General features: G+C 38.9%; 1 protein-coding gene across 1 annotated transcript in view; it reads right to left on the bottom strand.

The window, feature by feature from the left end:
• The window catches only part of LOC131060767 (succinate dehydrogenase subunit 7A, mitochondrial), a 33,662-nt gene continuing 10,357 nt past the window's right edge, over positions 1–23,305 (bottom strand). Inside the window, exon 3 of the mRNA XM_057994152.2 lies at positions 1–448. Coding sequence (XP_057850135.1) covers positions 375–448 — 74 coding nt within the window. The 3' untranslated portion in view covers positions 1–374. The remainder of the gene's footprint in view (positions 449–23,305) is intronic.

Raw genomic sequence — 23,305 nt, 5'->3', positions numbered from 1 at the left:
TTAAAAAAAAAGAGGTTGGGCTTAGTAATTGAACATGAATGTGCATATTTCACTGTATGAGAATCTAAGCTGGTACATGAGTGCATTATATTTGATCTGCTTCCATTTGCGCTTCATTAAAATTTTACGAGTCTTGACATGCTTCAGAAAAACTGATAGTTTGTGTAAATAATAAACCAAACAATTATTCATGTAGATCAAGCCACACAGATAATCTGATGCTGCCAAAATGTTTGCCCTCAGTAAAATAAATGTACAAATTGTATGTTTATTGAAGCAGGATTAAATTTATTGCTCCAGTGCCTAAAACATTCACTGTTAATCAACATTTACGAAGGAATTCTTGTGACTGAAGCATTTGCTCTATTCCATGCTTATTCACCAGTATTCTGCTGTTCTCGCTCGGCTTTCTTCTTCATTGTCCTATGGTAAATCTCATAGCAGCATCCTGTAGAAAGAATTTGAAGACGGATATACAACATTAGCTACATAACCTTCCCTTATATTTCCAAATTTGTAAAGCAAACTTTAGCTTGTTCTTAATGAAAATTTCCTCTTTTCATTAAATTGATTATTTAGTGTGCTGGGAAACAAAAATTTTAACGAGAACCCATCAAAAAAGATGATTATATTTTCATTGACTAATCACGGCTTTTGTTTGGAATTGGAACATCCCCAAAGAAGATACTAGAAATAATAAATATCAGTCTATCATAAGTAACTTTGAAGGGATCCATAAGTACAATTAATTTTATATAGTGCTCAAACTGTTAGGTGCAAACTTTGTTCCCAAGGAGAAACCCTTTCCTCATACATGAACCAAGGATATCACCAACATCTTCAGAAATAAAAGTATAACCCACTTCCAATCAGAGCATACATCATTTGCAATCTTTGCAAACAGATACTGATTAAATTAATTTTATATAATGTTCAACTGAATAAACTCTGTTAGGCATTGGGAGGGTCCTTATAAGAACATTAATTGACGTGCAAATTTTGTTCCCATGGAGGAATGCTTTCCTCATACATAAACCAAGGATATCATCATATCACCAATAATTCCTCAGGAATGGAAATGTAACTCACTTCCAATCAGTGCAAACATCATTTGCAACCTTTGCAGACAGATACTGATTATATAATGATCATATGCATAAGTAAAATTAATTTTATACAGTACTCAACAGAAAAACCTCTGTTAGGCATTGGGGGGGTCTCTGTAAGATACATTAATAGATGTGCAAACTTTGATCCCGAGGAGGAATTCTTTCCTCATAAATAAACCAAAGATATCACCAACCATCCTCGGGAACGGAAATCATTTGCAATAAAGTATAAAGGAGAAATCATTCCAAGCATTCAAGGATCACTTATCAATCATCACTCATGAATCAATCAAGGCAATCATCAATTATCAAATCAAGCCAACAATCAATCAGCAAATCATCACTCTATCAAATCAGTGTTCATTCAATCATCCTTCACCAATATATCAAACTAGCATTCATTGCTTCATCACTCATCAATCATCTAATCAACAATAACTCAATCATCACTTACCAATATCTCAAATCATCCAATCAAAGGAACACATTCAATCAATCATATGAATATCAATCATTCAACAGCAATCCGTCAAGGAATCAAACTGAATGCAGCAAATAATAATATTCAGAAATATAATTGTAGCAGCCATTTGAGAATACATTTATTATTTTGTCAAGATGCATTTAAATGGAGATAGTCTAGCAAATTCCTTGAGAAATCATGTCTTGGATTTGTGAAGTGTCTTGCAAATAGGAAGGACAGCCAGAAACTCATTTTGTGCTCTTGGGCTTGGTAGAGAAGGATGGCCTTCATACATCTTATTAAGTATGCCACCCCGAGATGGATGGACTAGTTGCCATGCTTGTGGGCTGGGAGGCCAAAGGAACCAAAAATCCTTTCCATGCTCCTGGGCTTGATCAAGGAGGATGGCCAGCCTCCAAGGTGGACTGAGGGATGGAATCGACCAGAAATCCTTCCATGCTCTTGCAATACAAGGATGACCATCCTTGAAATTGCCGTTTGCAAGCATTTCCAACGAATTCCTAATATCATTGACTACAAGGAATATGCCTTGGACCAAATATTAAAGATATTAGGGTATATTCATTTAGATATGACTGGTGCTTGTATAAATTTAAATTTTACCAAGGATTCTTGATATTTAATGTTTTAATGTCAATTTCTAGTGATTAATATTGTTTGCAGGTTTTAAACCAGGAATATCTCATAAAGGGTATTACAATTGGTAATTTTATTATAAAGTTATATTCGTAAAGATAATATGAACCTCGTCTTAAGTTGGAATTACTGTTTCAGTACTAAATTCAGGTAAATCCCAAAAAGGGACATTACAAAGAATGGCAAGGGGGAGTTGATTGTTGCTCATGTAAATAACCTAGGCTCCCTGTTGAAGCTCGTGCCGCCCTTCTTGAAATAAAGTTGGCAAAAAGTCTTATTACCTCAAACTTGGTGAAGGAGAATCCAAAAATACCATTGAAATAATGAAGGACAAGGCCTCTTGCAATTGGTCTTTAAAAATAATATTGTCCTAGAAGCTATGGAGCTTGTTAAGAATTTTAGAAATATTATTATCTTTCATACCTATGATGAGGGCAATCAAGTGGCAGATCTTCTAGCCAACCTAGGGTGAAAGATTGGAGATCACAATTTTTAGTTCAATAGAGTCCCCACCTTCAAACATTAGTAATAAAGAATGAATACTTTAATCATACTTGATTTTAAGCTGCCATTTGGGCTAAAGATGTGTTGACTTGCCAAGAGCTGAAGTATTAACAAGTAGCGTGTCAATCATGATGGTTCAAAGACTCCCATAGATGGGATCAGGTTTATCTCATTCAACAATTTCCTCGTTATGGCATTATACCTTTCCCTCTTTAATGTTGGTTTCTAGATCTATAACAACAATAACTACGTTTTAAAAAATAGTGATAAAATAGGTGGAGAAAGACTATGTATTGAGCCCTCTTCTTTAATAGAATATTAAAATAATGTTAATTTTAGTATTAATGCTCAATAGTGTATATTCTATTTTAGTTAGATCGTCTTCGATCTTCTCAGCAGTTTCTTATTAGAAACTTGCTATTCTTGTATTATTTATGAGCGTCTTGCTCATTCTGTTAATGAATCAATTCTTTGAAATCCATATGCTTCTGCATTTGTTTTATGGTATCAAAGCGGTAGTGATCTTGGGCGGATTTTTTTCCTGTAATTCACTTTTTCGTGTGAGGACCTGTAATACACGTTTGTGTGTGAGGACCTATAATTCACGTTTTTTTGTGTGGGGGCTATCGCAAGGTTTCTGTGTGTTTGTGCCCGCACTATAACTCCCACGTGACCTCTGCTTCGGTGTTCCGTCTGTCCGCGACCTCCGTGCGTCTGCGACCTCTGTGTGTCCGCGACGCGACGCGACCTGCATCCTTGGCGACGTGTCGCGACCTGCACCCTCGGCGACGCGACTTGCACTCTTGACGACGCGACTTGCAATCTCGTCACGATCTGCAGTCTTTTTTTCTGCGCGTCAAATTTTCTGAGCAAATCATGGCTTACACAATCCTCTGTTTTTTCGATTAAGGTGTTTACCTTCAAGTTTTTATCGAAAATAAATTTTTCTTGCAGATTCTTGGTGGGTTTTTCGAAACCTAATCTGGGTAGTTGCTCGATTTTTCTAGGTGCATCGTTTTCCGTGCCTCAATTTTCGAGCCAACAGATTTGAATTTGGTTTTCAGATCCCTTATGGGTTTTCTCTCGTCTTTCAGTACATTGGGAAACATGCAAATGGCTTCTCTCACCAATCTGATGTTAGAAGGCAGTCAACGCTTTAATGCTCACAATTACAACATCTGGAAACAACATATGTTGACCATTTTTGAATATAGGCGTCTTGACCAGCTTGTTTTGGGAAAAGAGCTCAGTCCTGGTACACCTGGTGCAGATCAAGATAAGTTTGATGAACACAATTGGGAGGCAGTTATGCTTCTCAAACTCTCAGTGACTAATGATCAGTCACCGCAAATTCCTTCCGGCAAGACAGCTTCCGACATCTGGAAGCATCTGAAGGAATTGCATGAGACATCCGACAAGAGCCGAGCATTCTTTGTAAAGAATCCGTTGTTCTCCATTATGATGGACGAACGTATGTCCTTACAGGAACACCTCACGAGGATTAAGGATATTCGAGATCAGCTCGAAGCCATTGGTCGGACTATGGAGGAAGAAGACATGGTAGTAATCACTTTGAAAAGTCTTCCGAAATCGTATGAACACTTCATTGAGACCCTCAATATTACTTCCACTAATGTTGATCTGAAGTTTTCAGAATTGTGCACCAAACTTCTACAGCAGGATCGTTGGAAACAACAGTTTGGTAGTGGTACTACGTCAGCCTCCTCGGAAAATGCCTTCACAGCCCAATCCTTTCACAAGGATAAAGGCAAATTTCAGTCCTCTCAGTCTTCTCAGCAGAAAGGCTCTTCTCAGACGAAAAATGTGCAGTGCAATTACTGTCACAAGTACGGCCATATGAAGAAAGATTGCCGTCAGAGGCTCACTTCTGAACAAAAGAAGCAGGGAGGGTCACACCAGAAGGCGCATGTTGCTGAACATTCCAAGCAGAAGGAGTCTACCTTTTATGCCTTTATGGCTAAGCGGTCTTCAAATCATGCCAGGTCTTCTGCTTGGTACATCGACTCTGGTGCGTCACGTCACTTTTCTCATCGGCGTGACTGGTTTACAGACTTCTCATCTTTCAGTGATTCTGTTGTATTTGGTGGAGGTGAGGAGTATACAATTGTTGGCAAAGGCACTGTTCTGATACAGTCTGGTGGCAGGAATCTCATCTTCTTGAATGTGTACTATGTTCCTGGTATGGAACTTAATCTGCTCTCTGTCAGTCAGATTATGAGGAATTCTCCTCAGCTAGATGTGGTGTTCAGTGCTCACAAGTGTTCCATCATTGATCGGGAGACTCGTCTTACTGTTGCTGTTGGTCTAGAGGATCATGGCCTATACAGGCTTCTTGACATTGGTGATTCTCCTGAAGTGGCTCTGGCAACTCGTGTTTCTCCTCTCAGCACTTTGTGGCATCAGAGATATGGACATCTCAACATTCAGTATCTCTCTCAGCTATCTCGGGAGGGACTTGTTTCAGGGTTACCTGATATTCAAACTCAGCATCTTGGAGTATGTGGCGCCTGTCAAGCTGGCAAACAGCATCGGACTTCATTCACACATGGACGGTCTTGGCGCGCATCTAAGGTACTTCAATTACTTCATGCTAATATTTGTGGTCCTATGAATACATCTTCTGTTACTGGTTGCAAATATTTTTTGCTTATTGCAGATGATTTTAGTAGAAAGATGTGGGTGTACTTTCTTAAACACAAATCAGATGTATTTAGTATCTTTCAGAAGTTTAAGTCCTTTGTTGAAAAAGAGTCTGGATATAGCATCATTACTCTTAGGGTAGATTCTGACTGGGCAGGTTCGATTGATGACCGTAAGTCTACAGCAGGGTATGTGTTTAGTTTGGGATCTGGTGTTGTCACATGGACTAGTAAGAAGCAGCAGGCAATGGCTCTCTCCTCGACCGAAGCAGAGTATCGAGGAGCAGTTAAGGCATCTTGTGAGGCGGTTTGGCTTCAACGAATGCTTGCGGATATGCATGTCTCCCAGGCAGGTCCTACTCCCTTGTTCTGTGATAATCAGGGAGTGCTCAAACTCGCCAAGAATCCAGTCTTCCATGAAAGAACCAAGCATGTGGAAACTCATTGTCACTATATTCGACAGCTGGTTGAAGACGGATCCATCCAGTTGTTGTATGTTCCTACCTCGGAGCAGCCAGCAGACATCTTCACCAAGCCCCTTGGTCCTGATAAATTTGTAAAATTCAGGGGGTCTATAGGTGTAGTTAATAGATTGAGCATTAAGGGAGGGTAATAGAATATTAAAATAATGTTAATTTTAGTATTAATGCTCAATAGTGTATATTCTATTTTAGTTAGATCGTCTTCGATCTTCTCAGCAGTTTCTTATTAGAAACTTGCTATTCTTGTAAATATTCTTGTATTATTTATGAGCGTCTTGCTCATTCTGTTAATGAATCAATTCTTTGAAATCCATATGCTTCTGCATTTGTTTTATTCTTGTCAGCTAATTCACAATAATGCTATCATTCGGAACATTCTCAAAGGGATCTTACTAGTTTGCTTTAAGCCAGGAACGGCCAAGACCCTATTCTGTCCAATGAGTTCACGAGATCTTAGAAAGCCAAGGTGGTTTATTGAGGAGTATCTCAGTTCACCATCTCCAAAGAATTAATCGCCCAAGCCACAAAACCGCAAATAGTAAAATTGCAATATGTTATAAAGTCAAAGAATCACAAACACATGGATTCCTTCCTAAGGGAAGGCAAGAAGGTCAACAAATTTCAAAATGAGTTCAAAAAGGATGATTTTCCCAAACCCTAGGGAGAAGTTGTAGTCATGTTGGTGAGATACTTCACCCTAGACGGTGAGTACAAGATGGTTTATTTTTATCATTTTCCAATTCCAAATCACCTAAGACATGAAATCAAAATGATTGTATGATTCTTGTTGAGTTCTTTGGAGCAATCTATGGTCAATATCTAGTTGGGTAAGGCTGATATGCCATTACACAAGGCTTAATTTACTACCTATATAGGTATGAGAACTAAACTTCCCCTCCCCCACCCCAAAATTTTGTTTCTCAAAACTGTCAAACCTACTAAAGGCTCACCTTCCCAATTTACCTCTTATATTCACCTCCAACCCCCCCACTTTGAAACCCTTGATGCACAATCCTCTCCTTGCTAAAATGTTGTTCAAGCTACCTCCAATGTGTTGTGACCTTTTCACACACCACCCCATTGCAAATGGGGATCCCCTCTTTCCTGCTTTCCGTGTCTTGTTAGTTTAGGGTTTTGGCAGTAACCGGCAATTTTGAGCTTCTAGTGTCCGAGTCTCGAGTTTTGAAATGTGGTCATGCCTAATTGTTATTAGGGTTTTGAGATTTTAATAGGATCTCAAGCATGTAAAATGTTAGATGTCTAAGTGATCCTAATTTTGTCTAAGTGTAGATCTTTTGAGCGTGAATGAGTTTTAAATGTCCGAGTCGGTGATATTTTTTGTGCCTACGTGTTAAAAGGTCCTTTAGGGGTTGTTTTCTTGCTCGTAGGAGGTTATTCAAGTTAGATTTGCACTTTATCCCGATGAAATTCCTTTTGTCTCGCTTAAAGTTTGATGAATTTGGTTAAGTCCCAATGCGTTTTATTGAAGATATGAAGTGTCCAGTTGATTTTGAGTGGAAAAATCATCAAATTCCTGATGAAAATCCATGTTCTAGTGGTCAAAACGTCAAAAAACCTGATGGGAGGTGCTTTTCCCCCCACATTTCTGATGACCCATGATTTTCCCCCACTCAAAATCCTGATGGGATGTGAATTTCCACCAGATTTCTGATGGACCCAATTTTTTCCCCATTCAAATTCCAAATGGAGGGCGATTTTCTACCAAAAGGGTAAATTTTGGCTAAGTGTTGGAAAATTGTCTTGATGACCCACGTTTTTCCCCTAGGAGTGCAGATGACTTTGATGTGGACAAAATTCATGTTCTTGATGAAGATCAATTTTCCACTCAGACATTTATGATCAAGTTTAACGGATTCTTATGCGAAGGATTGTCCTGATGAAAGTCGAATTTCTCCAAGTGGCGGTTTTGATGGAATTTTGATCTGGATAACTATCCAGATAGGGGTCGATTTTCCCCCAAGGTGACCGTTTTGGACTTAATGGCAAAATGAAGTGGATTTTTGACTCCAGATGCAAATTGATTTTCCCTTGAGGTGTTTTTGGGCAGATTTAATGATTTTTTGATTGGGATTTTTATCTCAAATTGGGGCGATTTTCCCCCAGGAGCCCAAATTTGATTTATTTTTGAAAAATTTAAAAGTAAATGGGCCCGAATTTAATCGTTTTTGCATTGAGCAATGATTATTTAATTTTCAAAAACAATTATTAAATGATTTGCAACATTAATTAATGGTTAAATATTTTTCCCATTGCAAAGCGATTTTCCCAAGTAAGTATAAAAAGCAAGTATCCCACATTGCTTGTGTGGCGAAGTTTCAAGGTGAAAGCAAGAATAAATAGGCCCAGCCAGCATTAAAATAATATTATATCTTGCTGATGTGACTGAGCAAAGACCATCAAGTGGCTTATCGGAGAATTTTCAGCTAGGCGATTTTTGTTAAGTGTCCATTGGACACCATTGAAGCTCGAATTTGTGTTTTGAAGGTTTTTTCTGCCGAATCAGACCTGGGCGCCATTATTGGAGGAGTGCTACAGAAAGTGTGGTGGTCATTTTGACCACATAAATCGATTTTGGTGAGGTGGTACCATTTTTGGGAAGGTGGTCATTTTTCTTGGGAGGTTATTTCTCCACATTTTGGGCGATTCTCCTTGTCATTGCTGAGTTTCCTTGATGTTGGTTGGCTGCCATTGTTCTCAGACCTGAGTTTGCTATCATTGCTGAAGGTGATTTGACCTCCATTGTTGGCTGGAAACATCATTTTTCAGACTTATTTCTTCATTTCCAGCCACTTCACACCTAGGCGATTTTGGTTGGAGGTCACTTTGGAGCATTTTTAAGGCATTTTTAGAAATCACCATTAATGTTGCAGATCTGAAAACTCCATTTTCAGTTTGTCCTCAAACCTGGAGTTTCATTTCCGACCACTCCACTTTTGGACGATTTTACTAAGGAGATATTTTTGGGGCATTTATGGTCTTTTTCTGAGCCTTTGGTAGAGTTTCATCACTAACCTGAGTCTGAAACCTTCATTTTCAGATTTGTCCTCAGACTTAGACATTTTTACCAGCTCCTTCTTTGTGCTCAGATTTGACAACTTTGACTTGGGAGGTAAAATTCCATCAATTGCAAGTGTTTATACATGGCTGCAGCCTTCTTATGGGACTGATTTTAAGTGGTGCAGGATGTCTTCAGACCTATTGGCAGCCATTGTTGAATTTGAAAAGGTGTCTTTAGACATTTGAAACTCAAAATCAGAACTTTATTCACCTTTTCCAAGTGAAATTTGACCCTTGGTATACTCCTACGACCTTAAATTTGATGAAGTTTCTGAGTATACTAAGTGTCCTCAGACTTAGTTAAGTCTGAAAATGATGATATTTAAAGGTTTTATGAGGGTTTTAGACCCTATTCTTATCAATTTACATTCTATTTTCAGAATTCGCTAGGAATATAGATTGAATTCTTGATTTCCATTCCTAAATTTGTCCAGATCATTAGAAATCAGAACTAATTCAATTCTGAAAATAGCTATCAGGACAATTTTTCCAAAGTTATTGACTTATAGCTTCATACAGGTACCATGTCTAAATCCGGGATTGGAGTTCAAGAGTAGTTGAAGATTGTCCAAGAGGGAATCTATCCTCAATCCAAAATGTCATCCCAATGGAAAGATATCACGAACACAAACATGCACTTCCTGAATATGAAGCAGATGTGGCAAAGGATGTTCGGAACAAGGAACCAGATTCCCTCTCCTAACTATGCAAACATCATGAGGAGTAGTATTAATCATGCCGTTGGATTTCCACAATCCATACAATGCAGCAAGTTAATTTTGGAATGCGCAAGACACTATGATTCTCTCTCCAGAATGATCCTGACTCCCAAAGGGGTAACCATTGCCTACCTTGTTGAGGATGCGATTGCGGAAGTGTTTAGAATTCCCTGCAGTGCAGACATGAAGGATAGAACAAAGGAAGAGTATGAAGTGAAGTACAAGTTGAAGGCAGATGCATGCAAGACCATAGTGAATGAGGAGTGGATGATTGAGTCGAGGCATCATCATTCCAAGGCTCCCAAGACACTCATGTGCACAGACTTGAAAGAGGAATATAGCGATTTGGTATTTCTGCTTAACCGAGTGATGGGGATGCCACAGGGCGCATTAATTGAAGGATAGATGTTTTATTTTATCCAAGATTGTATAAGAGGAACAATGATCAATTGGTCAAAAATCATCAATGACAATCTGGATTTTCAGTTGAGAAATGTGGAAAGAACTAAGTCATTCGCCATGACTTCTTACCTTGTGTATATACTTGCAAGATTCGTTACATACAAAGGATTGATATGCAGAGGTGAAGTCAGGAATGGACAAGGGCAGTATAAAAGCTATGAGTGTTATCCATAGTTGGACATGCATAAGTTGAAGATTACAAGAGGGTGAATGATGCATTCACCATGTATATTACAAGGATGTTGCAAGGTGGAATCCACAAGAGGTTGTCCAAGGAGGCAACGGAATTGATTGTACAATATGGATCGTGGTACATACAGTTTCCCACTTTCACATACCTAAGGATTCAGGGATTCCAATCCGAACCATGCAAGCTTCCCAGGTATCCTATAGACAAAATGATTCTACTTGAGGTGGTGAGACAACTTCTAGAATATGATTTCATCCAAAAAGAGAAACATAGAACAGGGATGACTTTTCCTATTGCCATTGGGAAAACAATAGAAGTGTGCCAATCCGCTGCTGCAGCTAGTACGGTGATTGATGTGCTTGCATTCTATCGCCTTGGAATATATAAGAAAAGAGACAGATTTGATCCGCATAAGAATGTTGAGAGGATCAGAGGAGACAAATTCGTACACAAGATGGACATTGAAGATTATTGGGCCAACCTAATGGACGAGCAAGGAGTAAAGAGAAGAATGTGGTCCAAGATGTTCGTAGATTTTATGAGAAAATGTGAACTCTTTCTCATTCCTTATTAGATATTGGATGATAGTGATCATACTCATCCACAGTATGGAAGTGAAATGAAGAAGTCTATCCTATTACCTAAAGCAGGAGGTGATAGAATTGCATGTACTTATGAGAGACATCATGGATTTCTCCAAAGAATGGGTAGACAAGCAAATGAACAAATTGATAGATATGGGTGTTGTCTTCACATATGAGAAAAAGAAACAAGTGGAATCCTTTCTTGAGAATGATCATAGAACAGTTAGCGATTTGGGGATTCATGCAGATGAGGGGAGCCAAGCTCCTAAACGTAAGAAGAATACACTTGGAGAATCCAAGACGAAGGGGAAGGAGTTAGTTAGTCAGCAGAAAAAGAAGAAGAAGAATGATGCAACGGAGGGTGGAATTAACTCTCTCTCACCGTTCACCTATCCTTCTCATAGGGCCTTCTTACTTATCAAACAACAATAGATATCCTAACCTAGCACATGAGGATGCTAGGTCTACCTTTGAAAGAAGACAACCTCCTCTCCATCCTCTACTGCAGAACCTAATTCTACCATGAAATTAACCCTAACACGACCCATTCCACCTGGTAGTAATTTACAGTAAGGTGGAATGGTAATCATTTACATCTTAGACTCTCAACCTCTCAGACCCCTCGAGTTCAAACACTTCTTGTCGTAGAAATGACAGGAGCTTCTATCTTCCTTACCACCCAAACTCCTACAAACTCAAAAGAACACTAATCCATGACTCGATTTACTAGCCTCAAATTCAGATCAGAAACAGACCGTACAAGTCGTGCAAAACCAAAGAGAAGAATACAAAAAGAAACAGTTTTAGCAACAGAAAATGAATAATTTCTATTCGTTCTCCCTTCAATCTTTCAACAGCAGTGTAACTTCCAACAACTCTTGCCTCATAGCTTCCGAGGCATATAAAACATCAAAAATCTAGATACCAACAGCCATACCATGATAGTTGGTGTTCCATTTACCACTGTTTAAGCATTCTTTCCTATTTTATTATCATTGACACAAAACCGACCATACAAGAAACATATAATTGAGGAAATACAAAATGGTCACCATGGACCTTTATTCAAACCAAAAGAAATCAAAACCCTAAAACTCCTAAGTCACACTTAAACCAAAATGATGTCAAGTCTGTGCTCCTGCACCATATACCCGGGGAGGAAAAGATTTCATCACGTGACACCTATGCCATGTCACTTAGGCCAACCAATGGCACTTCACTCAATACAACACACCCTTGGAAACATTTTGAAGAGTCTACATTAAACACTGGATATATCAGATAGACAATGGCCAAGTGTCCAAAAGTTGTGGGCTTTGTTTTACTTTTTTTCACATTAGGAGTTGTTGATCTCTTGAGATCAATGGCTTCTATAAGTTCACAACCTTCTTCCCTATCTTTTTCAAATCTCAATGACACCACCACATGTCTCCACAAGCCTAATTTGTTAAAAAAGGTGAGGCATTATCCATAGCCTGCAGGCTCATCCACGTAAATGGCCATATGCCTATGTTGCCATGTCACCCATTTCAACCAATAGTGTTCTACTTCTGACACCCCTCTTTAGAACCATATGAAATCATAGGGTTCATTATGATCCATGATTGCTGAGTTTTTTAAGTAAATGTCATGGCCTTGTAAATGAAAATAAGCCTACAAACAAATATAATATAAGCCTTGAATATTCACAGCCCACCACTCCCAAAATCCCTCTCACCATGCTTAGTTTATTTGAATTATTTAATCTCATAGAAATGTGTGCGAACTCTCCTCTACCAATTCACTCCAATTGTATGCAAACATGCAAATTATAGCAAGCAGGAAATAGCCATTTCTATCAACCTTCTCTAATTATACATAAGCATATATGCATCCACAAAATTACAATGTTGGCACACCAAATCTTTAGAGGCTAGCTATTTGCAATTTGTCCCAACCCTATATTGCTTTTCAGTGTGAAAACAATTGAAGCATATTTAAAAGCATTCACACCGTAGTTCACAAACTTGGACTACGAAAGTACTCAGCAAGCCAAAAAAAATTCAGCTCAGAGATTACTCAGCAAAATCTCAACAAAACTCAACATCTTAAAAAACACTTAATTTTTCAGAAAAGCATTTTTTTGAAAAATATATATAAATATTATGCAAAATTGAAAATATAGCTAGAAAATATACCAAATGAGTTTGGTGGTGGTCTAGGGGCAACACCCCCAATGAGGTCAAGGGGCAATGCCCATCATGAGGGTTTGGTGGCAGAACCATTCAGGTGTCCAGGGGCAGTGCCCCTAGCATGTTCCTTATCACAATACAAGGTGGGGTCAAGGGGTAAAGCCCCTACCACGAAGCCCATATGAAGATCTTCAAAACCACACAAACCTTCATTGTACAAACATTTTCATAATTTTTTAGGACATAAACAATACTTAAAAAGCCAAAAACATTGAGTTTTTGCAGTTTCTAACCCATGTTTCTTTCCTCAATTTTGACATGACGTGATTTAAATGGAAAAACTTGCCAACTTTTTGGCAAATCTAAGCTAGTAAACCTCACCAAAACTCACAGAGCGCAAAAAAAAAAAAATGAGATGATCAAGGAGCGCCTCAATGACCACCTCTTCATCTGAATCAACATTCACCTTTGATCCAAAAAGATGGAGAGTCCCCTGTTGGTGTTGGAAATAAGCCACACCCAGACCGACGATGGACTGGTCCAAGAGGGACCAGTAGCTCAATGGTAGAGCACTCCAGCAGCGTATGGAAGGTCCTAGGTTCAAATCCTAGCTGGTCCATGTCTCAACATGGTATCGGAGCCAGGTCAAGGCTAGGAGCCCCAAGCACACGAGAGGTGTGGCTTAAGGGGGGGTGTTGGTGTTGGAAATAAGCCACACCTGGACCGACGATGGACTAGTCCAAGAGGGGCCAGTAGCTCAGTGGTAGAGCACTCCAACAACGTATGGAAGGTCCTAGGTTCGAGTCCTAGCTGGTCCATGTCTCAACATGGTATTAAAGCCAGGTCCAAGCTAGGAGCCCCAAGCACACGAGAGGTGTGGCTTAAGGGGGGGTGTTGGTGTTGGAAATAAGCCACACCCGGACCGACGATGGACTGGTCCAAGAGGGGCCAGTAGCTCAATGGTAGAGCACTCCAACAGCGTATGGAAGGTCCTAGGTTCGAGTCCTAGCTTGTCCATGTCTCAACATCCCCATGATGTCATCGACTTGGATGGTGTCAATCCGTTTGCTAATTGGATTGTTGAAGAACAACACAATAATATCATGTTTATTAATGAAAATATTACTAAATTGTAAAGAGCATCAGCAAAAGCAACAGAGGTGGATACATTGGAGGAAAACAAAGATATTTTTGAGGAAACAATCAAACCTCATTTTGATATCAACTTAGCTTCTAGTTCAAGGCCCAAAAAATTAAGTTACACTAGGTGGGAGAAAGGAGGCTGTATATTGTATGACTGTTTTTTGACGTAAGTAAACAGATGTGCTTTTATATCAATATGTAATATCCCCTCTTGGGATATTCTTTTAAACAATTATATTCACTCAAAATATGATAATAGTTTTTATCCAAGATTACAGATGTATGATATATATTCAGGTCAATAGATCATAGCACAATACCAAAAGTTGATCAAATCATGAATTCTCTGGAAATACTTCGCAAATCTGCTGAATTAAGGACCCCATCCCTAACTCAACAGTGACAATACCAAGGACCCCATCCCTAGCTTGTCAAGGGCATGAAAGGACCCCATCCTTCCAACCCTTAGCTCACCCCATGATACTATTTCTTGATAGATTGACAATGCCAATCTTGAATAATACATGAATGTTTAAAAAATGATTGCTGCTTGGATTGATTTTCTGAATTATATTTATTGCTGAGTGTATTTCTGAATTTCTGCTCTGAATTTATATTCTGAATGGTTTGAGAATTGATATTCTAAATTGATATACTGAAGTTGATTGTTGATTGGTACTTGAAATACGAATTTCTGAGTTGATTTATTGTTGAACGAAATTCTGATTTGATGTCTTGGATGTATTGATGCTTGAATGAATTGATGGATTGTTCCCTTCTTTGCTTGGAAAATTGATTTGCCATTTATACCCAAATCTTGATGAGTCAACACACTTCATTGTTGAGAATAATCATTTATTTCCAAATTGATTGATGTTTTCCTTTCTCAAATGACAATTGATGGATGTTCTTAAATGAAATGATCTCCATTTTATATCTCATGTTCGAGGGAGTCACAACTCTTCATTTCATGTCTTTTGACCATTTGTTAAACTTCATTAAATCTTAATTATATTACATATTTATTATTTATCATTAAATCCCACTTCAAAAAAGGGACATTACATTATGTGTCTATAGTTAATATTTTGTTGTAACACAATGTATTGTTTGACTTTCAAACTTTGAAATTTTAATTTTAGAGCATTTGAAGATCATATGACAAGCAATGTATGAATTATAACAAAATAATGCTTAGAATAGACTTTTTTGTTCCCTAAACATTAGAGAAACACAGCGACACGTCCCTCCACCCCCCCCTTCTCCCCCCCGAGCCCCACGTCTCCGAGACAGGGACGTCTCTAGGACGTGGAGACGTGGATGTGGCATCCCAGCCGCCGAAGACGTAGAGACGTCTCAGCATCTCCAAGGAATCTCCAAGGCTCCTTAGAGGCATTCACACGTCCCTCAAGGGTCGGGGAGATGCATAGGAGTCTCCCTTCGCACAACATGAAAAAGCACTTTAAAATTATTAAAATAATTATTTTACATGATATTTTGGGGTTTGTGGGTAACCCTAATTTGACGTGGGCCCCATCAATGCCCCCTATGCATTACAAAACCCCCTAAAATTATTGATTTTACTCACATTTGCATTTCTGATTTTTTTTACTAGCTAGGTGAAAGGGAGAAAAAACTCAGAAAAGAGCGATTGAAGGAGTGAAAAGAGTGAGTGCAAGTATAAGAGGAGTGACAAGGAGCAAGAAGAGAAGGAAGAGGATTCTACAACATTTTGGAGACATTTTTCAAGCACAAGTTAAGGTTATTTCTTGATTTTTGTTTGTTTCATTTTCTGATTTTCAATCGTTTTGTTGTTTAAACTTGTTTTTTTTTATTTCATTTTAAAATCAGATTTGATGTTGAATCTTGAAGGCAAAATGATGAATGATTCGCCCTTAAGATTCAACATCAAATTTTAAAATTTAAATTTTGTTTTCAAATTTGAAATTTGTTAAACTAGGCTGAAACTACATGCTTATTGAATTTATTTTTATTTTTATTTTGTGAAATGCAGTGTCACTATTACAATGAACTCTCATGACATGAGAGAGGATGAGATAGAAATCCATTCTCATAGTGGAAATAATTCAAAGTATGAACCTGATGTTGAGGGGGGTGACCAAGGGGCTGATCTTGGAGCCAAATCTAGTTCCATGGCAAGTGCAGCAACTAGTACAGATTGCCCTTCCGAGTTATTGGCACAATATGCTAAGGTCCTTGTGATCCTAAATCTCCTCTCAAATAGTTTGCATCAAAAATAACAGGCACATCAAGGACAGATGGTGGCACAAGGAAGTGGCAATAAAACGTTTGTGCATAACTAAAGTCAATGCACACTTCCTTTTTTGGAGAGGAAAAGGTGTGGATCCATGTCGTTTTTTGGAAGATCCTTGTTGGTGTAAATTATGTCTCATAATTACGCTTAAGTTGACTTAGGATAATGTATCTCATCATAGTTTGCATATGAGACACTTAGGGAAGTGTGCACATAGGGAAGTTGTTTGTAGGAGAAATTCCACCTTTTGTGGTCTTATCTTGTTGTTGCAGTCCACCTTCGATAGGTGATCCACCTCTTGTGGAATATTTTATTATTTCTCCTACCTACCTTTGTATCTCATTGAGCCACATGTCATGTTTGTGTGCTCACATATCCATATGGCATTGCCTTTATAAGCACGCTCATCTTACATTGCACGAAATGACCCAGTTGATCTTATTTTGCATCTTGATTAGAATATAGTTTATTCTTATCAATATTTTGTCTCTCTTATTGTGCTATTCATTGAGCTCTTGATCTTGGCTATTTTTGACAAATTCTTAGACGATATCAAAGCCATTGGGGCTTCATTAAGTAGTCTTTTTGAAGACATTTTGGAGCATTTCATTTTTGGATCTAAAGAGTTGTGCATTTTGGGGGCGCCTACAGTGATTTCAACCTCACTGTTGCATCTTGGAGGCCGTTTCCATGAATTTTAAGCATAGTTGTACGGAGACCCATCTCCGACCCCTTGGGATGCGTCTCAAAGACCAAGACATCTCCGAGACGCGTCCTAGTACCGGAGACCTTGCCTCAGATGTCTCCAATTGCAAGAGATTTTCAATTGTGGTCTCCGGAAGACTTTCGCTATCTCCCATGCAAAAGGCTTTAACTCCCACACAAATAAAACAAAAACCCCTAAAAATTAAAAGTGTAATGCACCGGAAAGTTGGAAGGATAAAAACACCACAAAAGAGAAAACATAAGCCAACGCAAGGCAGGAGTCAATGTGAGCTAACAAGACAAGTATTTGCCATTCAAATATTTGTAATTTGATGCAAAACTCAAAAGATATTCATATTTTCTATATTCTTGTTGTTGTTCTTTTAATTCCTTTATGTAGACTTTCCAATATGTGCAATGGGGATAAATTCTATTAGATCCTTGAGAGTCAAGAATTTTCCTATGATATATATTTTCTTTCTTCATTCTTGTGAGTATATCTATATTCATATTCTTATATATATAATCTATATTCACATTATCATATATATAATCACATATAATAGCAAAAGGATTTGCAATGTTGAAATATTCAACTTGTTGGTTTGGGCCATTGCCTTCAATTTCCTTATACATTGTCTATATTCATAATTAGTTTTACAAATATACACACCTATTTCAGATTTTCTATAAATTATTAAATTTTTTATAAAAAAATTGGCGTCTCCAAGTACCCTCGTCTCCTATTTTAAAAAAATAGTTGTATCGGTACCGGTACCAGTCTCCAAGTACCCTCGTCTCAATGCAACCTTGATTTTAAGTATAAATTTGCCTATATTTGGTGAATATCATTTTTGGGGCTTTGGAGGAAAAATTTTGCCCATTTGGGCGTACTGTACAATTTTTTTTCAAATAAATTAAATTATTTTATGCGAAAAGTTATTTAATTTTTGTTTTTTTTTAATATTTTGCAGTTTTTATGTAAAAGGTTATTATTCAAAAAAAGAAAAAACAATTTTTTTTATTTTTTTTGGGGGGGGGGCGGGGGGTTTACACTGCATTTTAAATATTCTGCAGGGATTGTATTTTTGGGGGGCCCTGCCTCCCTTTGTCCTACCGACCGCCGGCATACTGTATTTATTTCGGCTTCCTCCTGGCAACCTCCACCCCGATGCTCAGCCCCATCAACAACTCTGCCACCCCCTTCCTTTCGGCAGCTTCTGCCTTGGCCCCTGCCTCCGCCTCAGTACTACTCCACCGATCCCTTCGTAGCCACTACTACCATCACCTCCCAGCAGCCACCGTCCCTCTACGCTCCCAACGACTCTCTCTGGCTCCTCCTAACATTTTTTTTCGACAAACACCATAGCCCCTAGTGGGCCCCATATCCTCTACGCCATTGGAAGTGTTTGCTAATCTGCGCATTGAAGCCACCATGTGGCGTCACTACACTCGTCCCTGCAGCCAACTTAGCAGCGCACAATCAGCGACACCTGGCACGTTTTTATTACATCATACAGCACCCAGTTATCGTACGGCAAGCACAGTCAACACATTTTTACTTTCATCTCTTTTTTTGGGGGGGGGGGAGTTTTTTCCCATTGGGTTTTCTCCCTTTCTTCGTTTGTGAGAGATTGCACTAGTTTGATTGCATTTGCATTTGTACATGAGTACCTAACATGGCCTAGCAGCCAGGACCCATCTTGCATTGTTAACTTAAATCTACATTGCCCTAAGTTGCACTTAAGGGGGGGTGTTGGTGTAAATTTTGTCTCATAATTACACTTTACTTAAGTTGACTTGGGATAATGCATCTCATCGTAGTTTGCATACGAGACACTTAGGGAAGTGTGCACATAGAGAAGTTGCATGTACTACCTTTTGCGGTCTTATCTTGTTGTTACAATCCACCTTCGGTGGGTGATCCACCTCTTGTGGAATATTTTATTATTTCTCCTACCTATCCCTACCTACCCTTGTATCTCATTGAACCACATGTCATGTTTGTGTGCTCACATATCCATATGGCCTTGCCTTTATAAGCAGGCTCATCTTACATTGTATGTAATGATCCAATTGATCTTATTTTGCATCTTGATTAAAATAGAGTTTATTCTTATCAACATTTTGTGTCTCTTATTGTGCTATTCATTGAGCTCTTGATCTTGGCTATTTTTGACAAATTCTTACAATCCTAAAAACATTCATTATAGAATTGAGATCAACAAGCTTTGGGGCATTCTGAAGACAATACAATTGCAATCCCTACTACTTTGTCTGGTAGGGCACAACTTCAGCAAGGCCAGCAACATACTTCTACTCATACATTGCAGACAAGAGCAGTGAAGTCAAGACCTTCATCCACTTCTGGTGCTATGGCCCAATCATGAAAGGTTAAGGGGACAGGAAACGCAAGTTGCAAAGTAACCCCATAGCTGATTTGTTCAATAGGCAACTGAAGGATGAGATAGATGATGCCATTAGCAAGTTCTTCTTTGCCAATAGCATCCCATTTCATGTAGCTCAGTCTCCTTATTATAAGGAGATGCTGTCGATGGTGGCGAAGGGAGGACCATCATATGTGCCACCAAGTGAGATCAAATTGAGGACAACAATCTTGGATAAGAACTATTCCAAGATCAATGTTTTGATGGACAAGATGAATGCATGTAAGGTGGACTCTGGATGCAACATAGTTATGGATGGGTGGACAGACATTAGCCATTGTCCACTCATCAACATCATGGTTACATGTGTAGAGGGCTCATGCTTTCTCAGATCAGTTGATTGTACAGGGCATCGCAAAGATGCTGATTTTCAATTTGAAGTCCTCGAGGAGGCTATTGAGGAGGTTGGGCCACAAAATGTGGTCCAAATAGTGACAAATGCAGCACATGTGTGTAGAGCTTCAAGGAAACTTATTAAGGTAGCCTACAGACATATTTGGTGGACTCCATGGTGTGTGCATGCCATGAACAATACACTCAAGGACATGGGGAAGATTGACTAGATTAGATGAGTGGTCAGCAATGCGGCAGATGTGCAAATGTTTATCTGCAACCACCACACTTCACATGCACTCTTTCGGACCTTCTTAAAGGAGTTCTTGAAACCAGTTGAGACCAGATATGCATCCGATTTCATTCTCTTGGAGAGAATGATTGAGTTGCAATAGGCACTGCAACTCATAGTTATGACGGCAAAGTGCAATAGGTGGGCCGAGGCAAAGACAGAGCAAAGGAGGAGGGTGAAGGAGATAGTGAAGAGTGATGTGTTATGACTAATGCAAAATACATAGTCTCCATCATTGCTCCAATTTTCTAGGTCATCAGATATGGGAATGGGGATGCACCTAACCTTGGAGAGGTGTATAAGTGCATCGATTCTATGCTTGACCAAATGAGGGCTGCTATGCGAGTGAAGGACCCCACTTTAGCATCCTACAATGAGCACATTCGGCCAATCATTCAACGCAAATGGGACAAGCTCAACACTCCCTTGCATATGGCTACCTATGCCTTAAATCCTAAGTGGTACAAGGCTAGGCCTGGTAGAGTTACACCGATTCAAGATGATGAGGTGAAGACAGGGTTCTTTAGGTGCATTAAGAAGATGTCTAATGCTAGAGATGCCAACACAATTCGCACTAAGTGGACCAAATTTGCCACTCTTAGGGGTTATTCAGACGCAGCAAAGATGGATATAGCAACTATGGCACAAAAGGACCCACTTTTGTGGCGGAATTGTCATGGTCGGAAATCTTTGACTACCACTCTAGCAATTTGTTTGCTATCTCATGTTTCTAGTTCTTCAGCTACTAAGAGGAACTAGTCTACATATAGCTTCATCCACTCTCTTAAGAGGAACAGACTTACCAATAAGAGAGCAAAGAAGCTTGTGGCTATACATGGTGCTTTGCGTCTCTTTGACCGCAAGACACTTATGTACAAAGAGAGTCTAGCGGCACGATGGGATGTAGAGCCAATGGAGCCATCACAAGTTGATGAGGATGCTACCACTTCAGATGCAGGGCTGGTTGGTGTTAGTTTGGGGGAACTTGACCATGAGGAGTCCACCAGTTCTAGTGATGAGGAGTTTGCAGATGATTAGAGACCTCCCTTCACTACATTTTGACATTTTGATATTTGTACTTAAGTCTTATTTTGATATCATGCTAGTAATTGTAATGCTATTGCTACTCATTGTAATGATGTAATCATCTTTATGATATTCATATTTTCTATATAATAGAAATCTCCAATGAATTTGTCAAATCTTATTTAGCATTCAAGAAATCTTCGTATTAAGTATTTGCCATTTTGTTATTTTATAATTTTACTAATTTTCCATAGTTTCATTTGAAATATAATTCTTATACATCTTTTCACAACTAGTTTTTCAAGTACTATATGTATATCAGCACCACCACCACCCCCGCCACCATCCCCAAACTTAGTCCCTTTGTCCCCGCATCCCTCCATCCCCAACGGCCGTGGAACACTACTAAACATATTAATATCTGCCAAGTCCAGGTCAAATGTTTGGGCTACCAAGTCCATGCCTAGACCTCATTTCCAAACTACAGTTCGCAATTTGTAATGTTGAACTCATTTGGCTTAAAAAAATTGTACAGCAAGACTTTGATGTATATTGAGTGTTTAAAATAACTGGCAGAATCTCATATAAGGCAGTCAGAATCAATAATAAGATAGCAAAAAAATCAATTTTGTACAGCAGAAAATTTGTTATACACCCCAACAAGAGACTGATTAAACAAGAGTCCATCTCAATGGATATGGAGGTGACAAATCAAAAGATAGAATCATCACGGCCATATGTTGGCTACCAAAACATAAGCACAATTACATTTGGATTTTCTTTTTATGTTATTCTTGTTAATTTAACTGTTCATTTCTGGTAACATAGACTCTAACAGTATTGGCCAAGAATCAGTTGAGGTATTTGACATCGATGGAAGAGAGGCATAAATACTGGCATGCATCTCACTTATTAGGGCCAGTGTTGCAGAATAATTATATTTGCATGATATTGTGAGAATAATGAATTATACTTTGAAAGAAATATAAAACCTAGTTCAAAAAAAATCTGAACAACCATGTTAAACATGGAGTGACTCTGGAAATAAATACCATCTAGCAGGTTCCAAATCAAAAAGCTATCAAGTTCTCAAATGTCAGCTGGAGAAACATGACCAATATGCTAGGCCTCAACTTGACATTGGCGTTTAGTGTGCATTCAAATTTCATATAACAGTTGATCATATGGGCCACAAGAGCACTAGATAATTCTGTATGCTTCATAATCACACATCTCACACAATCGAACCAAAGAAACGGGACTCGGACTCGGCTCGGACTCGGGACTCAGAGTCAGACTCGGCTTCAGACTCGGCTGGACTCGGGAAAGTGAAAAACTCAAGAAATTTAGAGATTTTTAAAGATTTAAAACTTGTTTCAGGCATCCTTTATTGAATACACCTTAAAGACACAATAACATCATCAAACTCGGCTCATTTGATTACATACACAAGTATACATCAATCACATAAGCATAAACGCAAATTGTAGCTGAAGGAAATAACAAACATAGATATATAAATATTGTCAAATGTGTACAATATTACAAAACTCATGGAATAAAAAATCCATGTCACCATATGATCATCATCAAATGTTTCATACAAATACCAAAGGTAAATACAACTACAAGCCTATGGCTTAGAGGAGCCAGCACGGCTGCACCCTCCTGGCCCGGCCCCCTGCGAAGGCATCTAAGGTAGGTCCTGGATGATTCGACAGCCGTAGCCGCTCCCCGTGACACCATGCCATGCTCACCAACATCAGGAACATCCGTGTCACTATCTGCCTCTGAATCTCCTATCTGTGCTCGTGCTCTTCGCTCCTCCTCTGCCATGGCTACAGTCTTAGGCTCTATATCTACCTGGTTGATCCAATCAGTGTCAAACTCGGAGGTTAAATTTTCCCTACTTCTATCAATGCAGTTTCCCCCCATATTTTTCGACAGGGGTTTGGGGGCAGCACCCCCAAGGTGGGGTCAAGGGGCAGCGCCCCTTGCGCGATAC

This window comes from Cryptomeria japonica, chromosome 10 (assembly GCF_030272615.1).
Source record: "Cryptomeria japonica chromosome 10, Sugi_1.0, whole genome shotgun sequence".
Lineage (NCBI taxonomy): Eukaryota > Viridiplantae > Streptophyta > Pinopsida > Cupressales > Cupressaceae > Cryptomeria > Cryptomeria japonica.
This window is presented reverse-complemented; position numbering and strand designations above follow the sequence as displayed.